The sequence below is a fragment of the Sceloporus undulatus genome, chromosome 2, assembly GCF_019175285.1.
Source record: "Sceloporus undulatus isolate JIND9_A2432 ecotype Alabama chromosome 2, SceUnd_v1.1, whole genome shotgun sequence".
Taxonomy (NCBI): Eukaryota; Metazoa; Chordata; class Lepidosauria; order Squamata; family Phrynosomatidae; genus Sceloporus; species Sceloporus undulatus.
Genome location: NC_056523.1, coordinates 74,938,979 through 74,966,567, shown reverse-complemented (window position 1 = coordinate 74,966,567; position 27,589 = coordinate 74,938,979). Strand labels below are relative to the sequence as shown.

The 27,589-nt window shown below is 39.8% G+C and overlaps 1 protein-coding gene across 2 annotated transcripts in view; it reads right to left on the bottom strand.

Moving 5' to 3' along the window:
* CACNA2D2 (calcium voltage-gated channel auxiliary subunit alpha2delta 2) overlaps positions 1-27,589 on the bottom strand; it is an 815,448-nt gene that overhangs the window by 588,728 nt on the left and 199,131 nt on the right. For both annotated transcript variants that reach the window (XM_042451084.1, XM_042451085.1), the window contains exon 3: positions 12,335-12,451. In XM_042451084.1, the coding sequence (XP_042307018.1) occupies positions 12,335-12,451 (117 nt within the window). The remainder of the gene's footprint in view (positions 1-12,334; positions 12,452-27,589) is intronic.

Here is a 27,589-nt window from a genome sequence, read left to right as displayed (position 1 = left end):
GCAACGAACCTAACAGACAAATGGTTGTCTTCAGTCCTCCAAGAATCTTTGGTCTTAACAAGTTATGAAAGAAATCTTCAGCTTTAAGCAACCCCATCACACTGAACACCTCAGAAAACTAACAAGCCCAAGTTTTATCTGTTTATAGAGGGCATTTGGCAGTCATATCCCTATTCCAGAGATGAAACACTACTTCAACATTAAAGAATCCTTTACTGTTTATCAGATATCAGCTGAGACAGGCCTATGGTTGTTTTATGGAAGCCATGATATCTGAAGTGTTACAGTTGAAAGGCCTAGCAATGGAGACTGAAATCTTTCAACACAATTAGTATAAGAGAAACAATGACATCATCTTGGCCAGCTCAGGCAGGGACACTGACATACATACCAGTATATTCACTTATTTATTCTCCAGTAACATCTCTCTTTAATTAGGAGGGCCTTAGCACTTGTACATAAATACAGATGGTGAAGAATCTCTTTCCAATTCAGAGACTTATGGGGAATCACCTTAGGTGGGTAATGGCTTCAGTTCTACTCTCCAGGGTAAGGGATGCAATTCATCCCAATTGACCTAGAAAATAGTGATCCAAGATTGTCCTGGACAGTTACTTGGCTCAGAGGCAGAATTGCAGCATTCTACATTTAGCAAACCTTAAACACATTTCTACATTCATATGTTGGCTAGTAGTACTTTTTAAGGCCTATGCAGACACGTAGGGAGAGAAAGGAGGAGGAACTTCTAAACTAGCCTCTGTGGATTATCTCTGTAAGTTGCCTTGCGGAGCAAACAGCAGTGTATAATTGTTCCCCTTCTCTAAGGACTTTTTCACACGTCATTAGTGTCATTAAAACATGATTAAATTGTGGTAACAGCGCAAACGGGGAAGATTATCACATCCCCTATGCGCTTCTCCCATTTGTGTCCCGTGTGTAAATGGTAATGGTACTATCACACATACCCAATTCAAGAAGCCATCTTCCTAAGAAAACCAGGGTAGTCTCAAGGATTGCATTGGTGTTCCCTTGGCTTGTTATATGTGTGGAGGGATCAACGTCTATGCTTTTGATCTGTGGGCAAGGTTTGGACTTCATTTTCTTCACTGAGGTTATGGTGAGCTTGCAGTGGAGGAGGATTCTAGATGGGCAAACTCCAAAGATAATGCTACAGGATTCTAGTCTTTGCAGTGCCCAGGGATTCAGTGTTGTCCCGCTTGCTATTTCACATGTACTTGAAACCACTGGGAGAAGTTGTCCAAAGTTTGAGGTCTGGAGAAATGAATATGCCCATCACATTCAGTTCTCTCTCTCAATCCTTCCTATTTGATTCCAAGAAAGCAACTTGTTATCTGAATAACAAACTGAAATTTAATGTAGTCAACAGAGGGGTGCTCCTGGTCAGTTTAAAAGTAGGATCATGGGACAGAGATTCAACTTGTAGTTGTTGGTATCACATATCCCCTGAAGACACTGATTCACATTTTGGATATACTTCTAATTCATCCCTGAGCCTAGATCTAAAGTGCAAAATAAGGCTTGGGTCTAGGCCATTTGAAGGATATCACTTCCCCACTGAGTTTGAGGGCTTCAGAAAGAGTATTTCTCTTGATCTCACCACCTTCAGAGACACATTTAGTGGGAACATAGGAGAGGTCTTCCTGGTGACAGTTCCTAGGTTCTAAGACTCCCTTCCTAGGAAAGCTAGACTACCGCTATCTTTTAGGTTTTTTATGCTGACAGGTTTAAGGAACTGATAGTTTTCAAGGGCTTTTAAGAGTGTGCTGTACGGTTCTTATTTCTTTTCTTTTTAATAGAAATATTTTAAGTTGTCTTTTAATTAGCCACCTTGGATCCAATGATGGGGAAAAGGTGGGATATAAGAAACAAATGAGTGAATATGCTCTGCAGATAACAATAGTTACCGTAAACAACAAAATTTCATTTAGTTATTTAAATTATATCCTACCTTTCTTCCAAAATGGATCCCAAGTGGATCATAATGTGAAAGGCGCTGCAACCCTGCATCAATAACTCTAGATCATGAAGCTGGGACAGAGGAGAAGATATGGATTCTCCTTCAACAGTTAGCATTTCTAAACAATTAGATCTTTTATTATACATTGTCTGAACAAAAAGGGAATGTTTCCTCCCTTGGTCTGGATTATCTAAAGAATGGTTGGGTAACTGTGGTAGACCTTTTGTGTCTTGAAGCCTTTAGGGGCTGAACAGACTGCCAAAAAAATCCCCCAAAATGAGGGGGTGTAATCTAGATGTCACCAGAAGTCCACTTTTGGGTGTGGAAAGCAGAGGGATTGGATGATAAACATTATAGGTGGGAGGGCTGCAACCTATTTCAAATGTTAACTGCAGTTGGACTGCAGCTCCCATCATTCTTAGGCAGCATAGCCAACAGTGAAAGTTTATAAGAGCTGGAATCCAGCAACAACCAGAAGGCTTTAAGTTGCCTATCTCTACTTTAAAAACTACACCTCCCCCAGAGTGCCAGCCTTCTCCATATTTTCCTCCATACATTCATTTGATTCTTCCAAATCATACTCGTTCCATTTTCACTTGGAGGATGCTGCTGGTGATAAACCAATTTCCATGTACTGCAGCTTGTAGTTCTGGATAAACCCAAACCAACTTTTGAGTGAGGTACATCATTTATCACAGTAAGCACAATGACAACACTGTGTCAGCCTTGCCACCAAGATTAGGGGATGGGGGGATGGGGACATACATATGGACTGCAAGAACCCTGTCATTTTAGGACTTAAAACCCCCCCAAATGTGGATAATCCTTCAAAGAGAATGAAGCTGCTTATGAAGTTTGAAAAGCAAAGTGGGCTGGGCTTCTGCCAAATTTGCCCTGGGAAAAAAAGGAAAACATGCAAACTAATCTGTATAAAAGTACATGAAACCCTAAATCTCTTTAGCATTATTAGAAGGCTGGTTACACCACTCAGTGAAAGGGCCAAATGCAGCTTTGATAGACTTGTTACAAACATCTGATTGCCCCTGATTAGATTAGACAATAAACTCCCATTTTGATGTTTGCATTGTTCAACTCCCACTCTGCAATCTGTAAATTAGAATTCCAGACCTCAGAGATTGGATTCAAATTGGATTACTGGATCTGGTCCAGCCTGAGATGGAATGGCAGTGAGGGGATGATGCAGGGAAGATGGAAGGAAGCATGCAACCACACACGTTTACACACACTCAGGCACACATTTACTAGCAAAATAATTAAATAAACATACCGAGACAACAAGGCAGAATTTGACTAGGAGCAAATTAAAAATATAATTAAAACAAAAACAACTAACCAGCAATTAAAGAAGAAGTGGGAGAAAGGGGATGAATTGTCACTATTAATTAACAAAGCAGGGAGATTATACCTTTAAATGTTGTTTTTCTCCAATTTAGGCTGTGTGGGTTTAAGACAAGTGTTCAGCAGAAGAGACTAATTTCCATTTCTATTGTTGGGTGGTCTTATGTTCTGCATGCTGGAACTGTCTCTGTGCGTGTGCGCGCACACACACACAGTCTCCAAGTTCTATGAGAAATGCAGTGAAAAGAACGTACAGTATTATTTTTTCCTCTCCCCCAGTATGAATTGGGGGGAGGGGGATCTGACAAAGAGTCTTAAATCAATGCCAGAGCTCTGGACGCTTGAGTTCTCACCTAAGCCACCCTGTCACTAACAGCCTCCTACATAACATTACTAATGTCATATGCCCTTTCTATGGTTCTGCTCCCAGATATCCATCCTCATCTATGACCTATTCAGATATTGTCTTCTGCCTCTTGTATTCTATGATGTCATCTAAATGCCATGCCCCCACGCCACCCCCAAGTTGTTGTATTATGCTGGTCTGTTTTGCCCCCTACTTAGATTGTTTCTCTTAATTCCTCCAGAACAATGACATCAAGCTTATTATAGGATACAAAGATGCACTGCACATAAGCCAGTGTTGGGTTTATCTTGCATGTCTTGGCAATGGGTTTTGTTGTTACTTGCTGCCAAGTCAGCATCAACTTATAGTGAACCAATGAATGAGAGACCTCCAGTACACCCTGCTAAGACACTCTGATAACGGCTTTGCTAAGTTCTTGAATGTTGGGTAAAATGTCCATTTAAGAATTGGTAAAATAATTTCTAGGGCTGTAAATGTTAAGAAACACCAGGTGTCAACACTAATGGTATCACCAATGTATATAATGGCTCTGGAACCTGGAGTGGGTTGAAGAGAGGAGTTGGTGTAGTAGAAAGTTTGTAGAGTGTGTTTGTTGCAGAAGTGGATTGTAGCACACGGTATAGGTTGACAAAAGTCAGAGCTTCTGTTGTAAATACTTTGTGTATATTTTGCAACAGGAACATAAGACTTTGGAAGAAGTCAGTTGTGTCTGTGCCTTATTTCAGGTTGGTCAGTGCTTTTTTGCCAAACATTGCATACCGGGTCGTGTTTCTGCACTCTGCTTTGAGCTACTGTTGAGGTCAAGCACCTCAGACAGTGCTGAATGTTGGCATCTCTTGTTTGGGCCTAGTTTTTGTTTGTTTTGGTTGCTGCACACCTGCAGGACACAGAGAAGAGCCAACCTTGAAAACTCAGAGCCACAGCTTCCTTGACTGAGTCAATCCAATCTGTAGCGTGGTTTCTCTCTCTTCCTACTGCCTTCCTCTTTACCAAGCATTATCTTATTTCCGAATGAGTCACATCATCTCAGTTCTGTCCAAAACACTCCTCAATTTAGTCATCTTCACCTCTAGTGACAATTCAAGCTGGATTTGCTCTATGACCCATTTGTATTTTTTTTTTTTTGTAGTCCATGGTGTCCACTGAACTCTCCTACAGCATCACATTACAAATGAAGCAGTGAGATCAACAAGTCACTTTTATTGAGGGCTCGTTTTGTTAATTTCTCCTTTCTTCACTCCTAAGTCTGTTCTGTTTTCTGCATTATCACTCTTTTATTTTAGAAAAATGTATCTGTGCAAAGACATGTATTCATGTATTATATAGGCAACTTTGAAAATATTTTCTTTCACAAGCACACATTTCTAGATATTTTATCTTAAAAGAGGCATTTTGGTATGTTATTTGTGACCTGCCTCACAGGATTCATGGAAATGAGACAGCCAAAGGTTCCAGTCCACATTATCAGGAGACATAAATCAGGTTTATTTTCTTCAAAATTAGAGTGCATCTACACTGTAGAAATAATGCAGTTTGATACCACTCCATCCACGGGAATCATGGCATCTGTAATTGTACAAGAGCTTTAGCTTTCTCTGTCAGAGTGCTACTGCCTCACAAAACTACAAATCACAGAATTCTGTAGGATGGCACTACAGCATTTAAAGTGGAGTCAAACTGCATTATTTCTACAGTGCAGATGCACCTATTGATAGAACAAAATCTCTGAGCATCCTCATGTAACAGTCACACAAAGAACCTGAACTGCATATTGGTGCTCCATCCTGCATTCCTCCATAATTCTAAGGAGAACAAAACCTCAAAAATCATGAGCTATATAAACAAGCAGAACCAGAGAGGCACAGCATTCAGCTGCCCACCCCAACTTAGAGCAGACATCTATGCCCAACTCACCTAACCAACCATTTCCATCATGAGCCAGGCACTTATTCACAGGAAATCTTTAGCTTCTAGCCACAAAAGAGCCACTCTGAAAACAGCCAAGACCTTTTCTATTGCATGTCAGTTATTCCCCCCCCCCCCCCCCGGCCAGGCTCTCAACAACTGAACCCTTTTCATTCTTGCTGTCAAGGAGTTGAAGGACTAATAAAGATTCCACTTAGCACATAACCTATAAGGAGAACAGTATAGGTATCATAGCTGTTAAAAGAGTACCCCTACCTGAAGTCTGTTCTACATGCACAGTATTTGCTCATACAAAACACATAGTGAGCTCAGTATTCCTTTTGACTGAAAGGAAACAAAGCACAGATTTTGGCTCTTTTTGAAGTCCCAGATGATATAAAATCTGTAGTTTATTTCTTGATGCGCTTGGGCTATCAGGCATGTCAGCCACATTAGAGCACAAGCAGCTGTACAAGGCTCCATTGATGCCAACTTCCCTATGTGACCACCACTGCTTTCTCATCACAGTGTCTAAAGTAAGCAATGATCCTATGCACACATGGCTGATACTAAGCCCTGCTGGGCATAGTGGGGCTACTTCCACAGAAGGATACACAGGACTAAACTGCAGGAGTGGTTTTGATTGCACCATCATGTTGCTGTTTGGCAAGACACCTGTCAAGATATTCAGTGTGGACACAATTAAACATATTAGAACCTGTGTAGAGCTAAAGCATAAGTGTTTTTCAAAGGTAGTGACAGAAATTTTGGGGATGGTATCTAATCTTGATGAGGAAACCGTGGGATGGGTGGATGGCAGTAGCAAGGGTTCTTTCACTTTTTCATTGATTTATTCAGAGAAAATGGATTACAATAAGTCATTTTGCGTCTCCTTGTTACCAAGAGCAACAGTTTACAAAAGCAATCCAATGATGAGAAAATTCTTTTGTAATGGACTACTTTTATCGGGAAGATCTTCTCTTTGGCATGTTGTTTTTAATGTCCTTTTACCAAAAAGCTGTTCTGTTTAACCTGCCATTTTTTATGTACAGGGATGTTTTTGAAAAACAATAATGGATAATACTGTATTTAAGCATGCAACCTTCCACCTGCAGCCAGATGCAAAAGAGGGCAAGGCTCTTGTAACTTTTATAATTCTCCCTTAGAAGGGAGAACTGCTCCCATGACAAACCATATATACAGGGATTTTGTCTACTACACAAAGGTTCAGGAAGCCTGCCCATGTTTTGCATTTGACTACCCCAAGTTCGTTGAAAAAACACACTTCCATTCAATACTATTGACTATATAATTTGGCCCACTTTTGCTCATTTAGGGTTGGTAGGGTTCAAAAGGACAGAGAAAAACAATGGAAGTTCAAGTAGCCCAAACTCTCCAGTGTCTTACTTGTAAACTACAATATTGCCTGTCAGAAGGTAATGGTTTAAATGTGCTATATGTCTGCTGTTCCTCCTCATTCTTCTCTATCTTATAAGCAAGATGGCTACAGCTGACACAATTTCATTGAAAGGAAGCATAGTATGGTTAAATAAAATACCCTGGGTCACAGTCTATGCAAATATATGATGCAAAAAGGAAAAGAAGAGCTCCTTCCCCACAAACACCTCAGATTAGAATCTTATACATTCCTGTACTTTAAAAACAGAGCAGGGGTGCTTTTAGAGAACACATTTACCTCTTGGTCAAGTGTGAAATTGCCTCTCACAGCGCTCAGTTTACAGCATCTGTTTTGATGTGGTAGCATTTCACTGCACTTTCACCCACTTGGTTTGCCAGTTCTAGACTGACCAAAGTGAAACTCCCATACTGGAGAGATCTTTTACTACTGGGAATGCTGTCTAGGGATGGGATAGGGTGGAGATTGGTCCAAAAAGTAATTTTTCCAAAGCTCTGTTGTGCATCTGTATCTTATCAGAAATCAGAAGTAGGTTGTGGATTTTGGAATGTTAATGAATTCCCTGTCATTAAGGAATAGAGGCACAGGTTGTTACCAATTAGCTTTAGGAGAGCCCACAGATTATTTGTACAGTACATGTTTTACAGCAATTTGTAAAAGTGAAAAGAGTACCGAAAAACACTTTGAAAGGTAGAAAATTGTGAGGAGACAAGCTCCACATGCTCTGAGATGATCAACTGTTTAGTCAGTTTTTTTAAAAAAAAGCCCAACACATTTCGGCCTCAATGAGAAAAGGCCTTCTTCAGGGGCTAGAAACAAACACAAATACACATATATCATAGGTATTAAAAAGACAAGACAACACTCAATTAACTCTAATATAAAAATAACTTACTTTTCAGGTTACAAATATACACCCTTCAAAAGAAATCACTGGAGTTGAAAACATTCTCCAAAATACAGTACCATAGAGTATAGAGAACAAAATGTACTGTTTTCTATCTTTCATTTTTGTAAGCCACTTTGAGTCCTGGGTCTGGGGATGATGATGATGATACAATGGGCCCTACACATTCACTGGAGGTAGGAGTAGAGGACCCCGTGAAAGTGGGGAAAATGCAAATTAAAAAAACAATTTTTTTTTAATCTGAGAGAACACCCCTCTATGAATTTCTAGGTCCTCCAGCATAACTCTATACTAAACATCTGCCAGATGCTGACTATAAAATTGTGCTGGAGGACCTATAAATTCCTAGAGAAGTATTTTCTCTAGAAATCTCTAGGTCTTCCAGCAGAGTCATGCTGGAGAACCTAGAGATTCCCAGGGAGAACATATTAATCAAATCCATGAATAATCAAATCTCCAAAAGTCAAAACCGCAAATGTGGAGGACCAACTGTAGTTATTATGCCAGGTATTATCTACCAAGGTAGATCATATTTTTCCAGACTGTTACATGCTGAAACAGCCAACCCACAATATTTTGTTACTAGCAGGGAAATAGAAAGGAAAAAAAAGTTCAGATCTCAGCTCCCACTGCTGAAGGACTCCTACCAGAGGTCCTGTGATGGAATAGACAGAACCAGGGTGACTCTGCCGAACTCAGCTGCCAAACTAGATTAGGGACAGAGGGGGAAATCTAGAAAGGAGTACAAAACACCCAGGGCCCTTTTGTTATTTCCCCTTCTTGTACTCTCCAATTGCTATATTTTATACTATTGGACAAGATAAGCACTGAGATAAAAACATCAACTTAGACAGCAGTCTTTATTCAGGTCATGGTACAGAAATTGTACACTTCAAGGCATAACCTCCAGTAAACTGTGGAATATGCAGCATTCGTAAGGCAAAGAAAATTGTCTGTGGCCAGGCATATTATGTGAAAAATTAATAGGCATCATCTGTCAAACAAGCTGTTGGTGGTGATGGTTGAGGAGGATTATATTCACATGAGAACATCAGCACATATTTAATTCAGAATTCCAACTGTCCATATGACTTCCTCATGGGTAATTCATAGACAGTAAATGGAATATAGTCCCATATATACTTACCTGGCAGTAAATGCCATTGAACTCAGTTGGGCTTGCCTCTATGTAAACCTATGTAGTACTGTGTATTGCCCAGTGCCCAGATATAACAGAGAACAGGGCTCTTGGACCTTGGACTGTCTTGTCACAAAAGGACCTTAAAGCAGGCATGGGTAGACTGGCAAGAGCTGTGCTTGTATTACCCATGCACCTACCCCTCTTCACTCATGCTCAGCATCTCAATCTGACTCAGATACAAATGTCAGTGACAATTTAAAAAATCACCACTCATATGAATCATGAAGGAGTTGATGATTCAGCAAAAAAGAATAGGGGGAAAATGTTTGGAATCAGCAAATAAGGGCTATAGAAAAGGGACCAAATGCTTTTGAATTTATAAATCTAAAACCAAAATGAAACAAAACACAACACTCAAGCCAGTTGAATTCTTTAATGGGAAACTGAGCATCACCGTTGAAAAAATGTGATGACCATGACAGGAGAGAAAAGGATTATAAGGTTAGATAAGATAATTGTTCGATTTGTTAAAATTGACTTTTAAAACAAGGTGGCAGTTGTTTATTCCTTCATAATGCCTTGTATCTCCTTTGAAATGTTTCAGTGAAAGAGATACCCCTGAACAAGCACTTATTTCATCACTGCCCTTCCCATCTCTAGTTGTCTTCTTATTTCTTGACTGCAGATTCGTTTCTGATCAATATTTTATCTAAGGCATGGGAAATTCTTAACTGTTTCAATTTCCTCATTATCTGGGTTGAATATCCTCCATGGTAATTATTCTTGTTTTTGTTTTCTAATGTTCAGCAGCAAGTCTGCCTTTGCACTGTCTTTTTTAATTGTTCCAAATCTATGATGCTTTCCACTAGTAGTATGGTATTATCTGCATATCTTAAACTGTTGATGTTCCTGACTCCTATCGTTACTCCTCCTTCTTTAGACTCTTAACCTGCTCTTCATATGATATCTTCTGTGTACAAATAGGGTGACAGAATGCAGCCTTGCCTGACCCCTTTGCCAACTGGAAATTATAGTTTCCCAGAATATGGAGAAACTGTCTGCCAACAGTTTCTCCATATTCGTTTCGATCAGTAGCCACTTGTCCAAGATTAACAAATGTAGTGGCACTCTTATGTATTTAAAGAGAAATCCATAGCTTTTCATGATCTATCCAGTCATATACACTTTACCATAGTGTATAAAGCACATGCTGATTTTCTTCTGGAATTCTTTGGTGTTCTCCATTAACCATCATATGCTTGCAATGTGGTCCCTAGTGCCTCTTCTTTTCCTGAATCCTGGTTGTACCTCTGGTATTTCTCTATCTATCTGTGATTGGAGTTTATGTGGCAGAACATAATTTGCTTAGTTGTTAGCCTTCAACAAATATTGATATAGTTGTAATGATTATTGATATAGGTGGCATGGTTTCTTGTTAAACAAAAACTATGAACTGAAACCAGGTTAGCCAGACACACATAAGATCAAGGACCTTCTGTTCTGAAGAGAGAGTTTCAGCAATGTTATAGTTGTCCTGCAACCTACGCTTGTAGAAATCTTTTTTCTGCACAGCTTCTAAAGGTGGAAGGTCCCTGCTCTCTTTGCACCCAGACAACTTCAATAAAATTTGGGTACAAAGAAAGATAAACTAAACTTTATCATGTTTAGTCAAATAATTTGGTAGGGCTCTGAAAAATCCCAATTACTAATGAATTCCCCTCATCTATAAATTCAGCTGTTGTGTGAGGACACATGTAGTAGTGAAAGCTCCCACAGCAAAATATCATGTACATCTGTCCAGAACAAAGACCTACCTGAGCAAGTAGGTACAGGAGTTTAGCCTTAACATATATACTTGGATGAAAGGCAATACAGTGCAGAAAGACTGGCCAAGGGGAGAAATGAGGAAGGAGAAAAGCAACTTGGACTGTTGCTGGGATGTGAATATTTCCATTACTGGGTTGATTGGGGCTGATTGCACTTTTGCATAATTGCACTTTAATATTTATGCACTTTATCTTACTATTCTTGCTCCTCTCAAGGATCTAGTTGATTTTAATCTGTATTCTGGTACTACATTTTTCCATCTATGTAATATTTCTGCCACTGTATTGAAGTTTTGGGTCTTTTTCATTATTCATATGTTGATACTGTGATATCACAATGAACCAGTATCAAAATGTTGGGGCTTGTCAGAAATTATTGCTGATATTCTATCTTCTAAGCATTGGGTAACATTTCATTATGTTTTGTGGACAAAAAGTGCACAGATTTCAACAATAATAGGCAACTTCAAAATACTTGAAATTAAAAAATAAAAACCCACAGAAGCCTATATACAACATAATAGCATCATACAAATTTTGCTAGTGCAGTCCTACTGGATCATACCACTGCACAAGCAGTTGTCCCAAGCTGTTGCTCAATAGTGAGACTCTATTAGGCACCACCTTGAATTCTGAAAATGTGCAACTTCTAGTGCAACAGGCCTTGCAACATACAATCACATCAACAAATATAAGCTTAAGCCCAAGAAAGTGAAACAGCATATACATAGCCACTCAAATATAATAAGAGCCCCTTTGCAAAATCCAAGGTCCTCCTTGTGATGATTTCCAATCTAAAAAATAAAGCAGTTGTTCCACATACTGTAGATTATTATAGAGAGGGTCAGGTTCAACTAACGCTGCAGCTTGAACACATTAGCTTGCTCTAGTACTTATAGAATGAGTCTATTCAGGAGGGAAATGATACAAAATGGGAAATTAGATTGAAAATATACTCCAAAACCCGAGTTAATTGTATACCTTACTACAATTCATATTGCTTTCTGCCTTTCTCATTTACTACTTTCTTACACATTGATATTTTGGACTACAGCTCCCTAAAGTAGAAAAGATCACTTCTTTGAACATACCAGTGCTGAGCAGAATCTGAGATCATTTAGCCATGGCAGGGAAGAGAGGTGCATTGCTCAGTTTCAACGGATTTCTAACTGGATCTCTATGCATGATGGCAATACCAAGAACAAAGATGTCTGGACTGAATTACTGCTAATACAGTCCTCAGAATCTCTTTAAAATACCATGCTTTTTATATCCCAAACATTCTGTGAAGCATTCTGCATAAAATAAATCTCAAGCAAACCTGGGGTCTGTGCCAATATTATAATGTAGTCATACACCCCACTTCCATTTTTATGCATTCACTGTTCCATCAGACACACTAAATAGGGTTAATGCTCTACAGAGCTGACTTACCTTTAAGGCCCGGACTTTCTTGGCCAACAGACTCTCAATGTCCCCTGCCACTTTTTCCACTATTTTATCTGGGACATTCTCTCTTACTTCAAACAGGTTCCTTTTCTCATCGTAGATCTGTTGAAAGATGTTAAAAGGGGAAAAAATGATGTTCTGACAAATAGGCACAACCCTCCTAACTGTAAAAGAAAAAATGTGTTTTTGAGAAAGAAAGAAGAAACAAAACAGAATAAATGCTCAGGGCACTGAGATCCTGCTTCATTTTCATCAATCCATAACAAAATGTTACATTGGCCTTTGTTGCATTCTCTGGTGCTTTTTCACTGGCAAAAGGCGTGTAGATAACCATATTCTAGTCTCATGTACAAAGGATATATATCTATAAAAATAAGCAAATCAATACAGTGCTGAAAGATATTCAAACACATAATGGCTCTTGCTGTAGTAATATTATGAAAGAGATGTCAGCTGGAAAAGAGTTTCAACAGCAGCCAACCAGTAGCTAGTTGCCAAAGATGGAAAGGAAATGGGAACAGGAGGCTGGCTTGTTAACCTTTTAAAGATTTTCAGCTTTTCCTTGTTTCACAACATTCTTCCATGATTGCAAGCAGAACATACCACACAGTCAGAAGGCTTTGAAATGTTTTTTTTTTTCCTTATCATTTTCTCGGGATAGTCATGGATTGCCCCCAAGGCTCAATCAGAAATCCCATACAGGCCCAACTGAATTGATGAAAACTAGCATGCTGCCCTCATCCCTCCCACTGTTCATATAATTCAGTAAGTAGAGAGACTACACAGTACATGATATGAGGCTAAACCTGGTGGCAGAGACAGTCAAGTTCTGAACAGAGACACAAACAGAATGATATGATTTAAAAGTTTGTGGAATAAAAGAAATGAAATATTTAGGGTAAATAAATACCAGGCAACGATAATATCATCAGATTTTCAGAAACACACACACATCACTGTTGTTGTCACATCAACATGAACATCATTTGATGACAGTTACTTGAAGCATCTTTTGGCAAAAAAAAAAAAAATGAGTGCTGACTGCAGTGAGTGTGCAATTCAGATGAAATCAAAAGTAGAAGTCCAAAGCTTCCATTACCCTAAAACATGCCCTGGGGTGCTGAAAATAGCCTGAAGTGGGAAATTTTACCAACTGAAAGCTTCTGGACATGTCTCCTCCAATGAAAAATTGGGATGGGGCATGGGAAACTGAGGAATGGCATATCTTTCTTGAGGTGTATGCAAGCCGGATAAAGTCTGTGACTTTGTCTAAATGGGTGATTTACCTTTTGTTCCACTTGGTCTCACTGCATCCTGCTTCCACGAAGCAGGACCAAAGCCCAGAATTGGGTCTGGACTGATTTCACATTCACACCTGATTCGGATTTCTTCCTCCTAACTTGCATTTAAATTACTCACCATTTGTTGAAGGTTTTCATGAGGTTTCAGTGTCAATGAGTAGTTGTCTTTTCACATGCTGTCCTTGCTTGTTACCAGTACAAGTCACTGTGAGGTTAGAACAAGGTGCCCAGCATGAACACTAAAGCTGAACACCTTGTTTTGACCACAGCAGAGGTACCAGATAACTTATGAGGATCGCATCATCACTGGGGGAAAAACCACAAGGTAAGGAGTGAATATGGGGGGAAGTCAGGGCCAGAATACTCCAGGGGTAGTGGTTATGACGCCGCGAGGCGCCAATGGCGCACTCGCGACGTCATAAGCGCCGCGCAACATGCGGATGCACAGCATCTGCTACGTCAATATGGCGACCCCCATGTGGGAGGGGCGCCACCATATTGTACGTATTGACTACGTATTAGGGTTAGGGGGGTGCGGAAGCACCGCCCCTTCCTAACCCTAATACGTATTCAATACGTATTTTTGGCATTTTGTAACCCGCCTTAGTCAAACATTAATAGAAAGGGGGCATCCACTCTTTTCTGAACATTGAAATGATGTCAATGGAATATTCTAAGTTGTCTTCAGTATATTTATTATTCATCATAACCGTGGGTGATGGTTATGGTGGGATTTTCACAGACCTTTTCTACACTTGCAAGGATACTCCAGGCTGCCCCTGGAGCAGATAGTTGCCATGGCGTGTGGTTGCTGCAGCAATTATGTGGGGCTAAAAGGTGTGGTATTTAGCCAACTGTCTGTCAAGCTCCTGAGTCTCCACTGATGTTCCTTGTGACCATACTTACATGTGAATGTATGGTCAGAAGATGTCCCTTCTCACCATGCAGGTGAAATTATACTGGAATACAAGAACATTGCCTTTTTTTAAAAAAAATATCACAATGCCTGAAGAGAATCCCAGGATAAGTTTGAAACAGTGGAGCCACAGGATTGATCCACCCTACAACTCCACTCCCTGCATGCATGTGGCATGGGCACAGAGTCACAGTGATAACCTGTAATCTTTACTAAGAAAAATACACATACATTTCCTGCATAAGATGAAGCAAAATTGTAGATCACCAAGCTTGTTGTTATTGTGTGCCTTCAAGTTGCTTCTGACTTATGCAGACTCTAAGGCAAACCTATAATGGGGTTTTCTTGGCAAAGTCTGTTCAAAGGAGGTTTGTCATTGCTTTCCCCTGAGGCTGAGAGCATATGACTTGCCCAAGATCACCCAATGGGTTTCATGGCCAAGCTGGGAATCGAATCCTGGTCTCCAGGGCCGTAGGCCAATATATGAACCACTATGAGACATTGGCTCTTTCACCAAGCCTAAACCCACTGAAATCATTCACCTATGCCTAATTTATCTACTGTATTGCATTATATGGAGATCAGCCTGCCTAGGAAAAGCCAGTCCCAGGTAAGTTCAGTCCTATTTCTCTCTATGTTGATTATACACAGTGTGCTCAATGTTTAAGTGCATCCATTATTATTTCAGAATAACAGAAAGTTTTGTGAAACAGATTACATTGCTTATGGAAGGCTACAAATGCCTAGCATGTAAGTGTTTTTAAATATTTGTTTATACTAGCTATCTGCCCTTTCCATATTATTCTTAGTAAATGTCTCTGACCTTCTGCACAGAATGGGGTTTCAGCAAACAGCAAGCTCCATCCTGACAATGTAAAGGCAGCTGGAGGTGACTAGATGAGCCTGAATATTAACTTTAGTCTTTTCCCCTTGTGAGAAAACAAGCCATGAATGTTAGAGGAGGGATTAAGACTTTGCAGAAGCTGAACATAACTAATTCTTATAGTCCTTCTCTCTTCCTTTCTCCTGTTATTCTTTGGATAAGTAATAGCATAACAAAATAATGTGTTTTGAAGGCACAGCAGCTCCAGCTGAGAAGGAGCAATTAGGGAAGCAAAAGAAAAGGAACAATTTTCAAGGAGAAAGCTTTGGATACAGAGGGCATACTGACACCAGCATTTTCATAATGAAATGGCAAATCTCTTGCCTTGGACATTACCTGGCATTGCCCATGAAAAACAACTTGAGTGTCCTTTCTTCTGCCACATCATGCCTTAAGACTTCTAGAATTAAATAGCCAAGCCAAAGAATTTGCCAACTTTTTTACTGGAACATTTCAACAAGACGATGCTGATGAAATATAGTATCTGTTTTTATACAAGAAGCACCTAGCTCTTATATGGTAATGATAATTGGGTATGTTTGTTATTGCAGAACACACTGTGTTTATTGAACAGCTGCTAGTGTGTTTAATAGCCAATAGTGTGGCCAGTAATACAAAGAAAATAAAGTTCATATTTATTCTGACATTGAGCATGTCACGAAGTATCTTCCTGAATATTATTTCCCCAAAAAACTTCCCTGAAAGAGGATCTAATAGGCAATATCATCTAGGACTTAAAAAAAATACTTTTGACAGGCTCCTTCTCTGAAGGCTGAGTAAGCAGCCATAATGAGCTAAGAAAGCAGGTTCTCACATGGACTGGACAACTGCTAAAAAAGCAGCAAGTAGGTTTAAATATTTCTCACAATGTAGGAATGTAAAGAGGTGAGTTCCTCCAAGACTCCTCCAAGAATCATTACTCCTTCCTTCCTGTTTTTCTTGCCTATAAATGATCTTCAAGCTTGTTGTTGGTTATAATGAAATGAAAAAAATAAATAAAATAAAACTGGCTCACAGTAAGTTCCTAAAAAGGTCTCTCCAACATCAGTGAATTAGGTAAAGATGCAGGTCACTGTATTTTCCTAATGGCATGCCACTATTTAGTGGTGAAATATAATGGGCTGTTACTGCCTGAGAAACAAGAAAAGTGCAATGAGCTAAAATCAAAATGAGATTTTTTTTTAAGAGAGAGAAGGACAATATTTAAAATGACAAGAGGTAACAGACAAAAGCTCATCTAAAGTAACACTGCTGAAATTATTTGATTTAATATAACAATTTTAATGAGACTGCAGTAAGTATTTTAAACTCCTCATGCTTCTAAATATCCATGCAGCTTTCAAAAGATCATAGACAATTTTGACAATTTGACAATTTCAGCAGCTAGAAACCAATATTTTTGCAAAACTTCTAGAGATCTTTTTTGGTCAGCCATTTATTTTTGGAAATGGGGAAGCTCTCCAAAGTATCAAACTGGCAATGTATGTTCTTATTCTTACTTATAGTGTCTCATGCAACCCAAATTTGACGTACTCAGCTCTGTCTCTCTGTCTTTTCCCCATCCCTGTATCTCTTACTTTGTTTATATGCTTCTTCCCCCAAAACCAGGACACAAGACAGCTTACAAGATATAAGGAAATACAAATTAAAATAAATGTAGCTAAAAATATAAAAATTAAGATTGAAACAATATTAAACTTTCTACAGAATTAAAACCATTTAAAATACTATAGTATTAAACTCTCTACAGAATTAAAATAATTTCAAATGCTGATTTAAAAGTAAAGAAGAATATTGTACAACACACAAAGAAAAGTTATTTTCTTGTAAAACAACCAAGTTCAAAAAGGCGGCTGGAATAAAAAGTTCTTCTCAGGAAGAGGGCAAGTCTACCCTCCCAAGAAAGGATGATCCCAGGTCTAGGAATAACCATAGAGATCCCCCCTCCAGAACGAAGATCCAAATATCTTTGTATGGGGTTTGGCAATGCAGTTAGCAGAGGATTTACAAAAATATCAATCCAGTCCTTGAAAAGGATTTCCTTCTTATAAGAATGGAAGCAACTGACAACTTTATCCCATCCATATATGTTTATTGTGAAGTATCTCCCACTGAATTCAATTAGGCTTATTTCCAAGAAAGAATGCCTAGGATTCCACCCTAGTCTAACAATTTCCTAGTAGGTTAATTATATATGTGCCGCCAATCTGAATAAGCAAATGTTTCAATATAGTGAAGTGTTCCCCTCCTCCCAATTTTTTCTTCAAATACACTAACAGAATAACAAACATCAATTATGTAATGAGGAAAAAACACTTAAAAATGCTTACACTGTAATTATGGCTTAAACGGTACAACTAGATAGATACTACTATCAAAAGACTTGTGTTTCAGTTTCTTATTAAATGTCACAGGATAACAGAACGATGCTTTTCCAAGCTGAGGCTGACCTATTATGCCGTGAACGGTCTTCATAACCCGCTGTAGTCTGTCTTACAACATAACTATACCAGACTCCCAATACTGTTTCTGTCACTTCCAAAAATCTTTCTACCACAACACACAGACTTCCAGATTCTAAGACTTGGGCCTCCTTACTCCTGGGTCATCTTTTTTGGGGGGTGCGGGGCATCAATAAATGCAAAGGGGTGGGTGTTGTTCAAATAAGTCTCTAAAAATACAAACTCTTTTTGCATAAAGCACATTGTGGAAAAAATGTTGCACTTTGGATTTAAGAAAACGTTGCTGAATTGGTTGCAAAAAAAGGGTCCTCACAGGTGAAAAATACTAGGAAAGAGAACAGTTGGAAGAAAATATGAACATTTCTATTTTAGCATGGTGTTGAGAAGGTAAAGATTTATACCCCTACCAGGATTTGAGCAGAACATTTAGAACAATTAATTTGCTGGCCCAGAACCTTCTCAGGGCTTACAGTGTGGAAACCAAAGACTTGTTTTTCCTTATGTGGCATGCACGCTCACGAACTCCTAATCCATGAGGTCTGTGTGCACATGATAGACAGAAGGAAGCACCATGGTCTGGAAGCCATGTACTATAAGGAGCGGCTTAGGAAGCTGGGTATGTTTAGCTTGCAAAAGAAAAGGTTAAGAGGGGACATGCATGCTTAAATATTTGAAAGGATGTGATATGGAAGAAGGAGCAATGGATTCAAACAAGAAAAAAAGAGATTTCACCTAAACATTAGGAAAAACTTCCTGATGGTAAGACTTGTTCAAAAGTGGAGTATGTTGCCTTGGAGCATGGTGGGGTCTCTTTCTTTGGAGGTTTTTAAACAGAGGCTAGGTGGCTATCTGTTAAGAGTGTTTTGATTGTGGGTTCTGCATGGCAGGGGTGTGTGTGGACTGGATGGCTCTTGGGGGGCAACCTTAGGAACAGATGGAGTCAGTCCTTCTAATATGATTTATGGACTGAACTGAATGTCAGCGTTGTTGTTGTAATTGTTAATTGCCCTCAACTCAATCTCAACCCATGGCGGCCTCATGGCTGAGACATCTCCAAGACTCTCAGTCCTCAGATGCCCTGCTCAAGCCCATTGCCTCCCTGATAGAGTCTAACCATATGGCTTGTGGTCTTCCTCTCTTGCTACTGCCCTCTGTCTTTCCCAGCACCATTGTCTTTTCCAGTGAATCCAGCCTTCTCTTGATGTGGCCAAAGTATGATAACCTCAATTCAGTCATCCTGGCTTCCAGAGAGCATTCAAGCATGATCTGTTTTGGAACCCTCTTTTTTTTACTTTTACTTTTTTGTCTTCTTGACTGTCCATAGTATCCCAAGAACTCTTCTCCAGCAACACATCTCAGATGAGTTGGTTTTATTTCTATCAGCTTTCCTCACTGTCCAGCTCTCACATCCTTACATATATGTAGTTTATGCACATATAATCCTGCTATGGCTGTGTATATATCAGGGTTGCCTGGGGACATAAGAGGCAGGGTTAGTCCCCTTAATGGTTGGGTAGGAGAAGGAATTTCAGCAGATGCTGCTCATATGACATGCCTCTTACATAGAACTATTAAAGGTGCAGGAACCTTGGCCCTTACCTTATCTTGTAACCTTAGTGTATATACAAATTAAAAATGACTTTCTGTCTATGGGATGGGATCATGGAGTTTGCGACATGTATTACTGGATCAAAATAAATTACGCTTGGGTTTGGAACTGACTTCAGACCTGGCTTTGGGGCAAAAGTAGGAAATAAAGTTAACAGCTACCATAGCAGTAGCAACAACAAAAGATACAGTGATGGCTGCTAGAACTTTGCTGCCACTAGAATGATCAATCAGACTCAGTCAGATGCCTCCAGTCCAACTTATGCTGTAAAGGTAGGATATAATTCAAGTAAATCAATAAATGGAAAAGGAAGATCATGAAGTTAAAACCCCACTTGCCAGCCATTATTTGCAACCTTTTGGAGTCAGTAATGGGCTGGATGAGGGAAAACAAACTCAGTCTGAATCCAGAGAAAACGGATAGGCATCCCGGGCCCGGGTAGTGATAGGCTGCCTGGGCCCGGGTAGTGAAATTTCTCCACCTGTCCTGAATGGGGTCACGCTCCCCCTGAAGGACTCAATTCGCAGCTTGGGAGTGCTTCTGGACTTGTCGCTCCAATTGACATCTCAAGTGGATGTGACGGTCAGAAGCGCCTGTTATCAGCTTCGGCTGATACACCAGCTGCGACCTTATCTGGGCCAGGGGGACCTTGAAACTGTGGTACACGCTCTGGTAACCTCTCGATTGGATTTCTGTAATGCGCTCTACATGGGGCAACCCTTGTACCAATCCCGGAAGCTTCAATTAGTGTAGAATATGGCAGCAAGATTGGTCGCCGGTTGTTCTAGAGCTGACCATATAATGCCCATCTTACAAGATCTTCATTGGCTGCCCATTCGCTTCCGGGTGCAATACAAGGTGTTGGTAATTACCTATAAAGCCCTAAATGGCTTGGGCCCAGGTTACTTGGAGGACCGCCTCTCCCTATATAATCCGCCCTGCACACTCAGGTCAGCCGGGAAGAATTTGCTGAGGGTGCCAACTGCGAGATATGCGTCGATCTCGCAAAGGGCCTTTTCCATCTCGGCCCCACAAATTTGGAACACCCTTCCCGATGAGCTCCGCTCCATCACCTCCCTGGATATCTTTAAAAAGAGTCTCAAGATCTTCTTTTTCCGTCAAGCTTTCCCCCATGTGCCTTGATATGTGTGGTTTCCCCCCTGATATGTATCTTGTACCATTGATTATCAACTCAGCTGGTTTGATATGGTTTTTATGGTTTTAAATTGTGATTGGATTTTTATTGTCAAGTTTTAATGTTATGTATATATTGTGTTGTTATTTTTGATTATTGTATTTTGTATTCTTTGTTGTGCACCACTTTGATCAGTTTTGGAAAAGCGGTATATAAATAAATTTTATTATTATTATTATTATTATTATTATTATTATTAACCTTGCTGATCACTACTGAAAACACAAAACTGGATTCTACAGATGGGAAGTCAGCCAGTATTGCAGAGTATTCTGTATTTCCCTCAGTCACACCTTGTCAATCAGCTTTAGTAACTGAGAGTAAAATCATCTCACTCTCCAAATCCTTCTAAAAGACAGAGTTGGAGTGTTTTAGAGTCCAGATTCCATAAAGAACATGTTTCCCATATAGTACCAATTCATTGTTCTCATTGAGTCTTCTTAAATTTCACGATCTGGTTCTTAATACTCTATTGTATTAACAGGATGTCAGTTTCCATATACCATCAGGGATAATCAAGCAGGTCACAATGGGAGTGACATCTGGCCTCACTGTCAGCATCTCAGAACAATTTGTGCTGTTGCTGGTGTGCTGCAAGCATATTATATGACTATAGTGGGGAAGTGGGATGGGGAAAAGAGCACAACAGAAATGAAGACACATGTTGATGGAAACTAATTAAAATAGCAGGATGGTTTATATGGTAAAGATGAAATGCCCCACAGGAAAGGGAAATACACAGAATACAAGAATGCCATTGGAAAATTGTTGAAGAAGGGGGTAAGCAAAGCAATGGGAGATTTGGGCAGTTTTATTCAAGAAAGGCAGGAACATGCTTTCAGTAACTTCATGAAACATCTGTCCAAGCTGCACTAGTATTGCTAGTTTTCTGGCAGTTTCCATAATGCTGTTGTAGTATGCTCTCCACACTCAGAGGGGAGGAAATAAGCCAATTTGAGATAGGATGCACATGCTGCTGACTCAGATGTTAAGTACTGGTTGGCAACAAACCTGGAGACTGAACCCATAGCCATCTCACCTTGCTCGCAACCTCTAGCATGCCCAAATAAGAAGCCCTGGTCCTGCAGAGATAGAATGTTCATGAGAGATAAACAGAAAGGCAAGGGGGCTAAGGGTTCCAATCTCCCCACCCCCATACTTCCTTTGTAAGCAATTTTCCATCCACTTACAAATTAAAAAAGCAACTGTTGTAGCAATTCTTTTAGAAGAGGAGTGATGGAATGAAATGCACAGTTAAGCTGATCCTTAGGGATAGCCAGCTGTAATGAAGCAAACAAACCTGAAGAACAAAAAGATTCTTGCTGCCTTAATGAAGCAACACTGTAAAAAGCCATAATGGGTGTCCCCAAGAAACAGAAGACACCAAAATCTGTCTTACCTAAAACCACTGAGCTATTTTGTCTTTTCCTCCCCCCCAATATTCTTGTCCAAATAACTGCCTATAGCAAGTTAATATGCTGGTAATTCTCTTCTTGGGCAAAAATGGAAAGTGCTATTTGTTCACTTGCATATGCATTCAACTACACACTGATGACACTTTGCTTGGTGTCTACCAGAAGGCTGACCAAAAAACACTAGCCAGGTAAGAAAAGATGCAGATAGATGAAATTAAAATGTGAGCAAATGACACATCTATGACAAGTGAACACTACCTGTAAGGATGAAAGTGACAGCAACCAATACCTCAACTAATTGGTGTGAATACTTATTAAACATTTGTTCTGCATGAGCAATGGGCTGGGTGCCAGAATGGAGACTGAAAACAGTACTGCTGTTTCAGCAAGGTGCCCTTCTAATCTAAGTAATGGGGGGGGGGGGGTAAGAAATCAAGAAGGGACAGGATTCAAGAAAGAGCAACATGGATATGAGGGACCAATAGAGGAAGCCAGCAAGGAGAGGTTCCTATGAAAAAGTAACTTATTGAGGAGTTTTTTTTTTCTCCTACAAAAAGATGATTTGATGAATGAGACTGTTCTCCTATACAGAAGAAATAATAGTTATTGGAAGTTAAAGAAATATGCTTAAAGAAAACAATCATTTGTGCCAAGAAGGACAGATTGTTGAGATGCTAGAATTTGGATTCTTAAACTGATAGGTGATGGACCTGAAGGACAGACACAGACACAAACACTAAGTTAATTTGGATGTTTTAGAAGGTTTCTGTTGTTGGGTGTGATGGTATGTACCTTCAAGTCAATTTTGACTTATAGCACCCTATCAGAGGGGTTTCTTGAAATAATTTATTTATTCAAAGGAAGTTACCATTGCCTTCTTCTAAACGTAGCTTACAGAATCTGGCATTCCTGGGTGGTCCCCAGCTAGACCTGACCCTGCTTAGCTTCTGACAGCAGATAGGAACTGTCCCTTGAAGTCAAGGATAAGCATAAACTGTCTTCTAACATACATGAGACCAACACATACAGTACCTATTTCTTCATCTATTCATACTAAGACTGAACTCCATTTGCCCAGTAATGAGCATTCTTCTGATCTAGTCTGGTGCCTCTGACACTCACTCACACAGACACACAGACAAAATAGGGAAGTTTTAACAAGCTCAGTGAAACCCAAAGGTGTGTTCTTAGTATCTGCTGAGATTTAGTTCCAGGACCCCCCCTGGATATTAAAATCCATGGATATTCAAGTCCCATTAAATACAATGGCACAGTAAAACATGTCCCTTATAAAAAATGGCAAAATCAAGGTTTGCTTTTTGGAACTGGTATTTTGGGGAATATTTTCAAGAGAGAAGATGGAGTAGTGTATCATGACGTGGGACATTGCTGATGGATTGAAATACTAACAGGACCGTTTCAAACAGCAACAAATACCAGATTAATATAAAATGATTTTAGTGATAAAGTTGCTGCCGAAGGGGCTGTGCAGACCAGCAGGAAAAAACAGCCTGGGGTTGTAGTCGGGGCGTAGCGTCCATATGGCACACACCCCAGCTCTGCCCCCAGGCCGGCATGATGCTGCATGCTACACCACACAGCTCACGGCATCACAGCTCTGCTCTGGTACTGCATCTGCACAATGTAGTCCCAAGGGAGCGCCATAAAGCCACAGCTATCACACTTTTTGCACCCTGCAAAGGCTAGATCAGGGCCGTGGCGTGTGGTTGTCATAGCCCCAATTTGCCTGGAAAGGGGGGAGATGGGAGCCACCCCTTTGGGGCTGTCTGCACAGCCCCTAAAGCTCTTAGACTTTTGAAGAAGATCCTTTTGTCTCAAAGTTTTTTCCTAAAAGAATTTAATGTGGGTGAGTTGTTGAGAAATTACCATTATTATTTTCTCAGAAGTCTAAACAATATAAGCTTCTTTCATTGTACCTATTTTGTAAACAAAATATTCTCAAGGGAGACTTTACTATGTTTTTTGGCCTCCACCCAATATATGCATTACTCTGATGCTCTGAGATATTCACAGAGAGCACACATCACTTCACCTCCTCACTTGCAGCATGACATAAATTAAAAATGCGTGTCTACCAGCACTCACAGACCATCACTGACAACCACTAAGCTCCATCCAGCTGCTCAATCATTTTCAGATTCAGAGCCACAATATCCCAAGCTTCAAGGATAAGCATGAGAGTGTCTATTATCTGGAAAAAGTGCTATAGCTCCAATGGTCAAGTTCAGCTGTTCATGTCTTTAACTTTGAAGGACTTCCTTTTTACTATCTCCTATCTCTTCAAGGCTGTACACAGAAAAAGGCAAAAATCTTTACTGGCAAGACATTTTTTAGATGGCAGCTGTGTTAGACCTGTCACCTTATGGTGCTACACATACTGACCCTAGAAAGCAAAGATTCAATTATCTAAGCTGTCAATTTTTAAGTCTTCCTCTTTGTTCTTTCTACCTCAATGAGTTATGAACCTGAAAAGAATTTGCTTCCCTTCAGTTGTTCCTTAGCTGTAGATTCTCCTCTTCTTCCTTTCCCCTTCACTTTACCACCTGCTGCCCTTTTGCCTTTCTAATAAACCTAGTATTAAATGGTTCCCTGGTTCTCATCCTCAAGAGTGATTCTTGCCAGTTCTGAAATGTCTTCACTGGCTGCTTTGTCATTTCTGAGTACAATTCTAATGCTGTTGCTTACTCTTTAAAGTTCTGCATAACTTGGAACATAGGGCCCGTAAAGACAGGCTAAAATAAAGCTGCTTCAGGTCACTTTGGAGGTATGCTGTTTAAATAATGTATGCATCCTAAGAGGCCAAAAACTGTGTCAAAGCTGTGGTCAGTCCTTAAGACTGGAGCATAACTTTGGTGTGGTTTCTGGTCTCTTAAGACACATGCATAATTTAAACAGCATACCTTCAAAGTGACCCGAAGCAGCTTTATTTTGGCCTGTCTGTATGGCCCCATAGATACATCAAGGATAATCTTCTCTTGAAAGTTTCTGTCTATGTGGTAGGGTTAAGATTGGAGGCCTTTGCTGTTACTGGAGATTCAGCCATGCTGGGTTTATAAACCTATAGTTTATTCAATTGGTCCTCTGTATCTGCATATATTTTTACCCATCCAGTCTGAAAATATTCAAAAATAATATAAATATAACCTTGCTTTTCCCACTGTGTATATATGCCACACCATTTCACTATGCCATTGTATTTAATAGGATTTGAGCAGCTACAGATTCTGGTATTCATGGAGGGTCCTAGAATCAAACTGCAGCAGATACCAAGGGCCCACTTATTCTTAACATCAACCCTGCACATCTTTTAATATGTAATATTGCTCTGAGAAAGACTACATGGGCAAGTGATTCATGGCAGCCCAAAGAAACAGGATGTATTTTATATTAAAACATTATTTTCTGTGCAAAACTGGTTTTTCCCTCACAAATCCTAATTATGTTTTAGAAAACAATTTTCCAAAAAAGAAGAAATAGGATGTATTTTTTTAAAAAAGTATAAAAAATTAGATCATGTCAACTAATCGGGAAAAAAACTTTTTTATTTATTGTCATGTGATTTTCAGCTCCCATCCTGAGCCCACCCAGAATCATTAGCACTTTGTTTTACACCCAGGTGTCCAGACACCCAGCAGCTGTTTCTGACTGCGAGGTCAACTCTTTCAACATGGTACACATGTGGGTCTGCCTTCTTCAAGCACATGACCGTAATCTTAGGGTCTCTGTACTTGTTTCCAGCCACTTAGAAGGGGAAGAGACACTGAAAAGCAAGGGAACTGAGGGGAAAGAAATAAGGGAGGGAAGCCATCATGTCAGCTATTTTCACTCCTGTTCTTATAAATACTGGATTAAGAAACATGGCAAAAGTAATAACGTGTTACTTTTGATGGAAGAACAGTGTCCCAAAGCAGACAGACAAGATAGCACAGGCCAAGCCCATGCTATCCTGGCCCAGGTTCGACATGGTTCCTGACCCATATCAGTCTCCAGGCCAGGGCACCACAGAGCCTCCTAGAAATGTATACATGTGCCCACCACCGTGCCATGGACCCACAACGTCCACACACCCTGTACCTGCCTCCACCATCATGCTTGCTGAGAAGACTCCCGTCATGGCCTGTAAGTGCAGAAACGGGGTAACTGGCTACACCCACATAGCCAGACACCCCCATCCAATGTCACAGGCCATGATGGGGGTCTTCTCAGTAGACACAACAGTGAAAACAGGTACAGGGTGCACAGGGACATTTGGTCTGCTTGCTGTCACTACAGAGCCTCCTAAAAACTCTGTGGCAAACAGTATTTTTAGAACAAATGAAAGCCCCTTTGGATCAGGATCAGACTGGATCCACTGGATCCACATCCAGTCTGCATGATCCCAGCTTGGGGCTAATGGCCTGCATCCTCAGGACAGGATAGTGTGACATTAGAGGGAGTGCTGGCCTTTTGGCCCATGTGTACAGATCCACCATCTCAATGATAAGATGAACCACCTACCAACAGGGATGTAAGTAATATTCACAAATTTCCTCATCTCCTGTGAGAAACAATGTCTTAACACTTTAAGAAACCCTGTTGGAAAAAAATGTCATTAGCCAAATTTCCTGTGCAAAAAAAAAAATACCTGCTTTTATTGTCAGCAGCAATAATTCACAAAAAAGGGTTTTGTACAAAAAATCATTTTGTGCATAATATGTATTTTGTATTAAACCATCTTTGAGTAGAAACACCGCATTTTGTTCAACTTACTTTTACATGTGAAAATGAAATAAGTGAATATTTCCTTTCCTACCTCTCAACAGTGTCTCTGTCAAGACAGGTTATCAGTATGTCAGATCTCATTTATTATTAGTACTAACACCAATTCAACACTTCCAACAACCTTACCTGAACCTGAGGTAAAAGAAAGATAAAAACAAAACTAGATGGTTTGATGTAGATTATAAAAAGCATTGGGCCTCTAATGTATCCTGCATTGTACAGTAAAATGGATCCATATGGCAGAATTGTTATCGTCCAGCCACACCTTCTAGAATCAACTTTTAAGACAAAAATAGAATCATCAAAAATCATAATCCAAAAGTGCCTAGGGGACAGCATTGCTAATGGTACCACAGTCTTCTGAGACATGCAAGAAAATGAACAACAGATTTATTTATGTATGTGTTTATTTATTTATTATAGCATGAAACTTTTTCTCCTTTTTCAGTCCCTTCAATGTGTAAAGAAAAGAAATAATTTTCTTTTAAGAAATACAATTCAAGAGATATCGCTATTGTGCCAGACTCTGTTATCAGTGTAGTTAGACCAGGCATCGGTAACACATGATCCCCCAAACAGAGGGATATCAGGGTTTTTAGTTTTAATTGCTGTTTTTATGCTTGATATTGTATTTTTAATATGTTATACTGTTTAATACTGTCTTAAGGGGGGGAGGG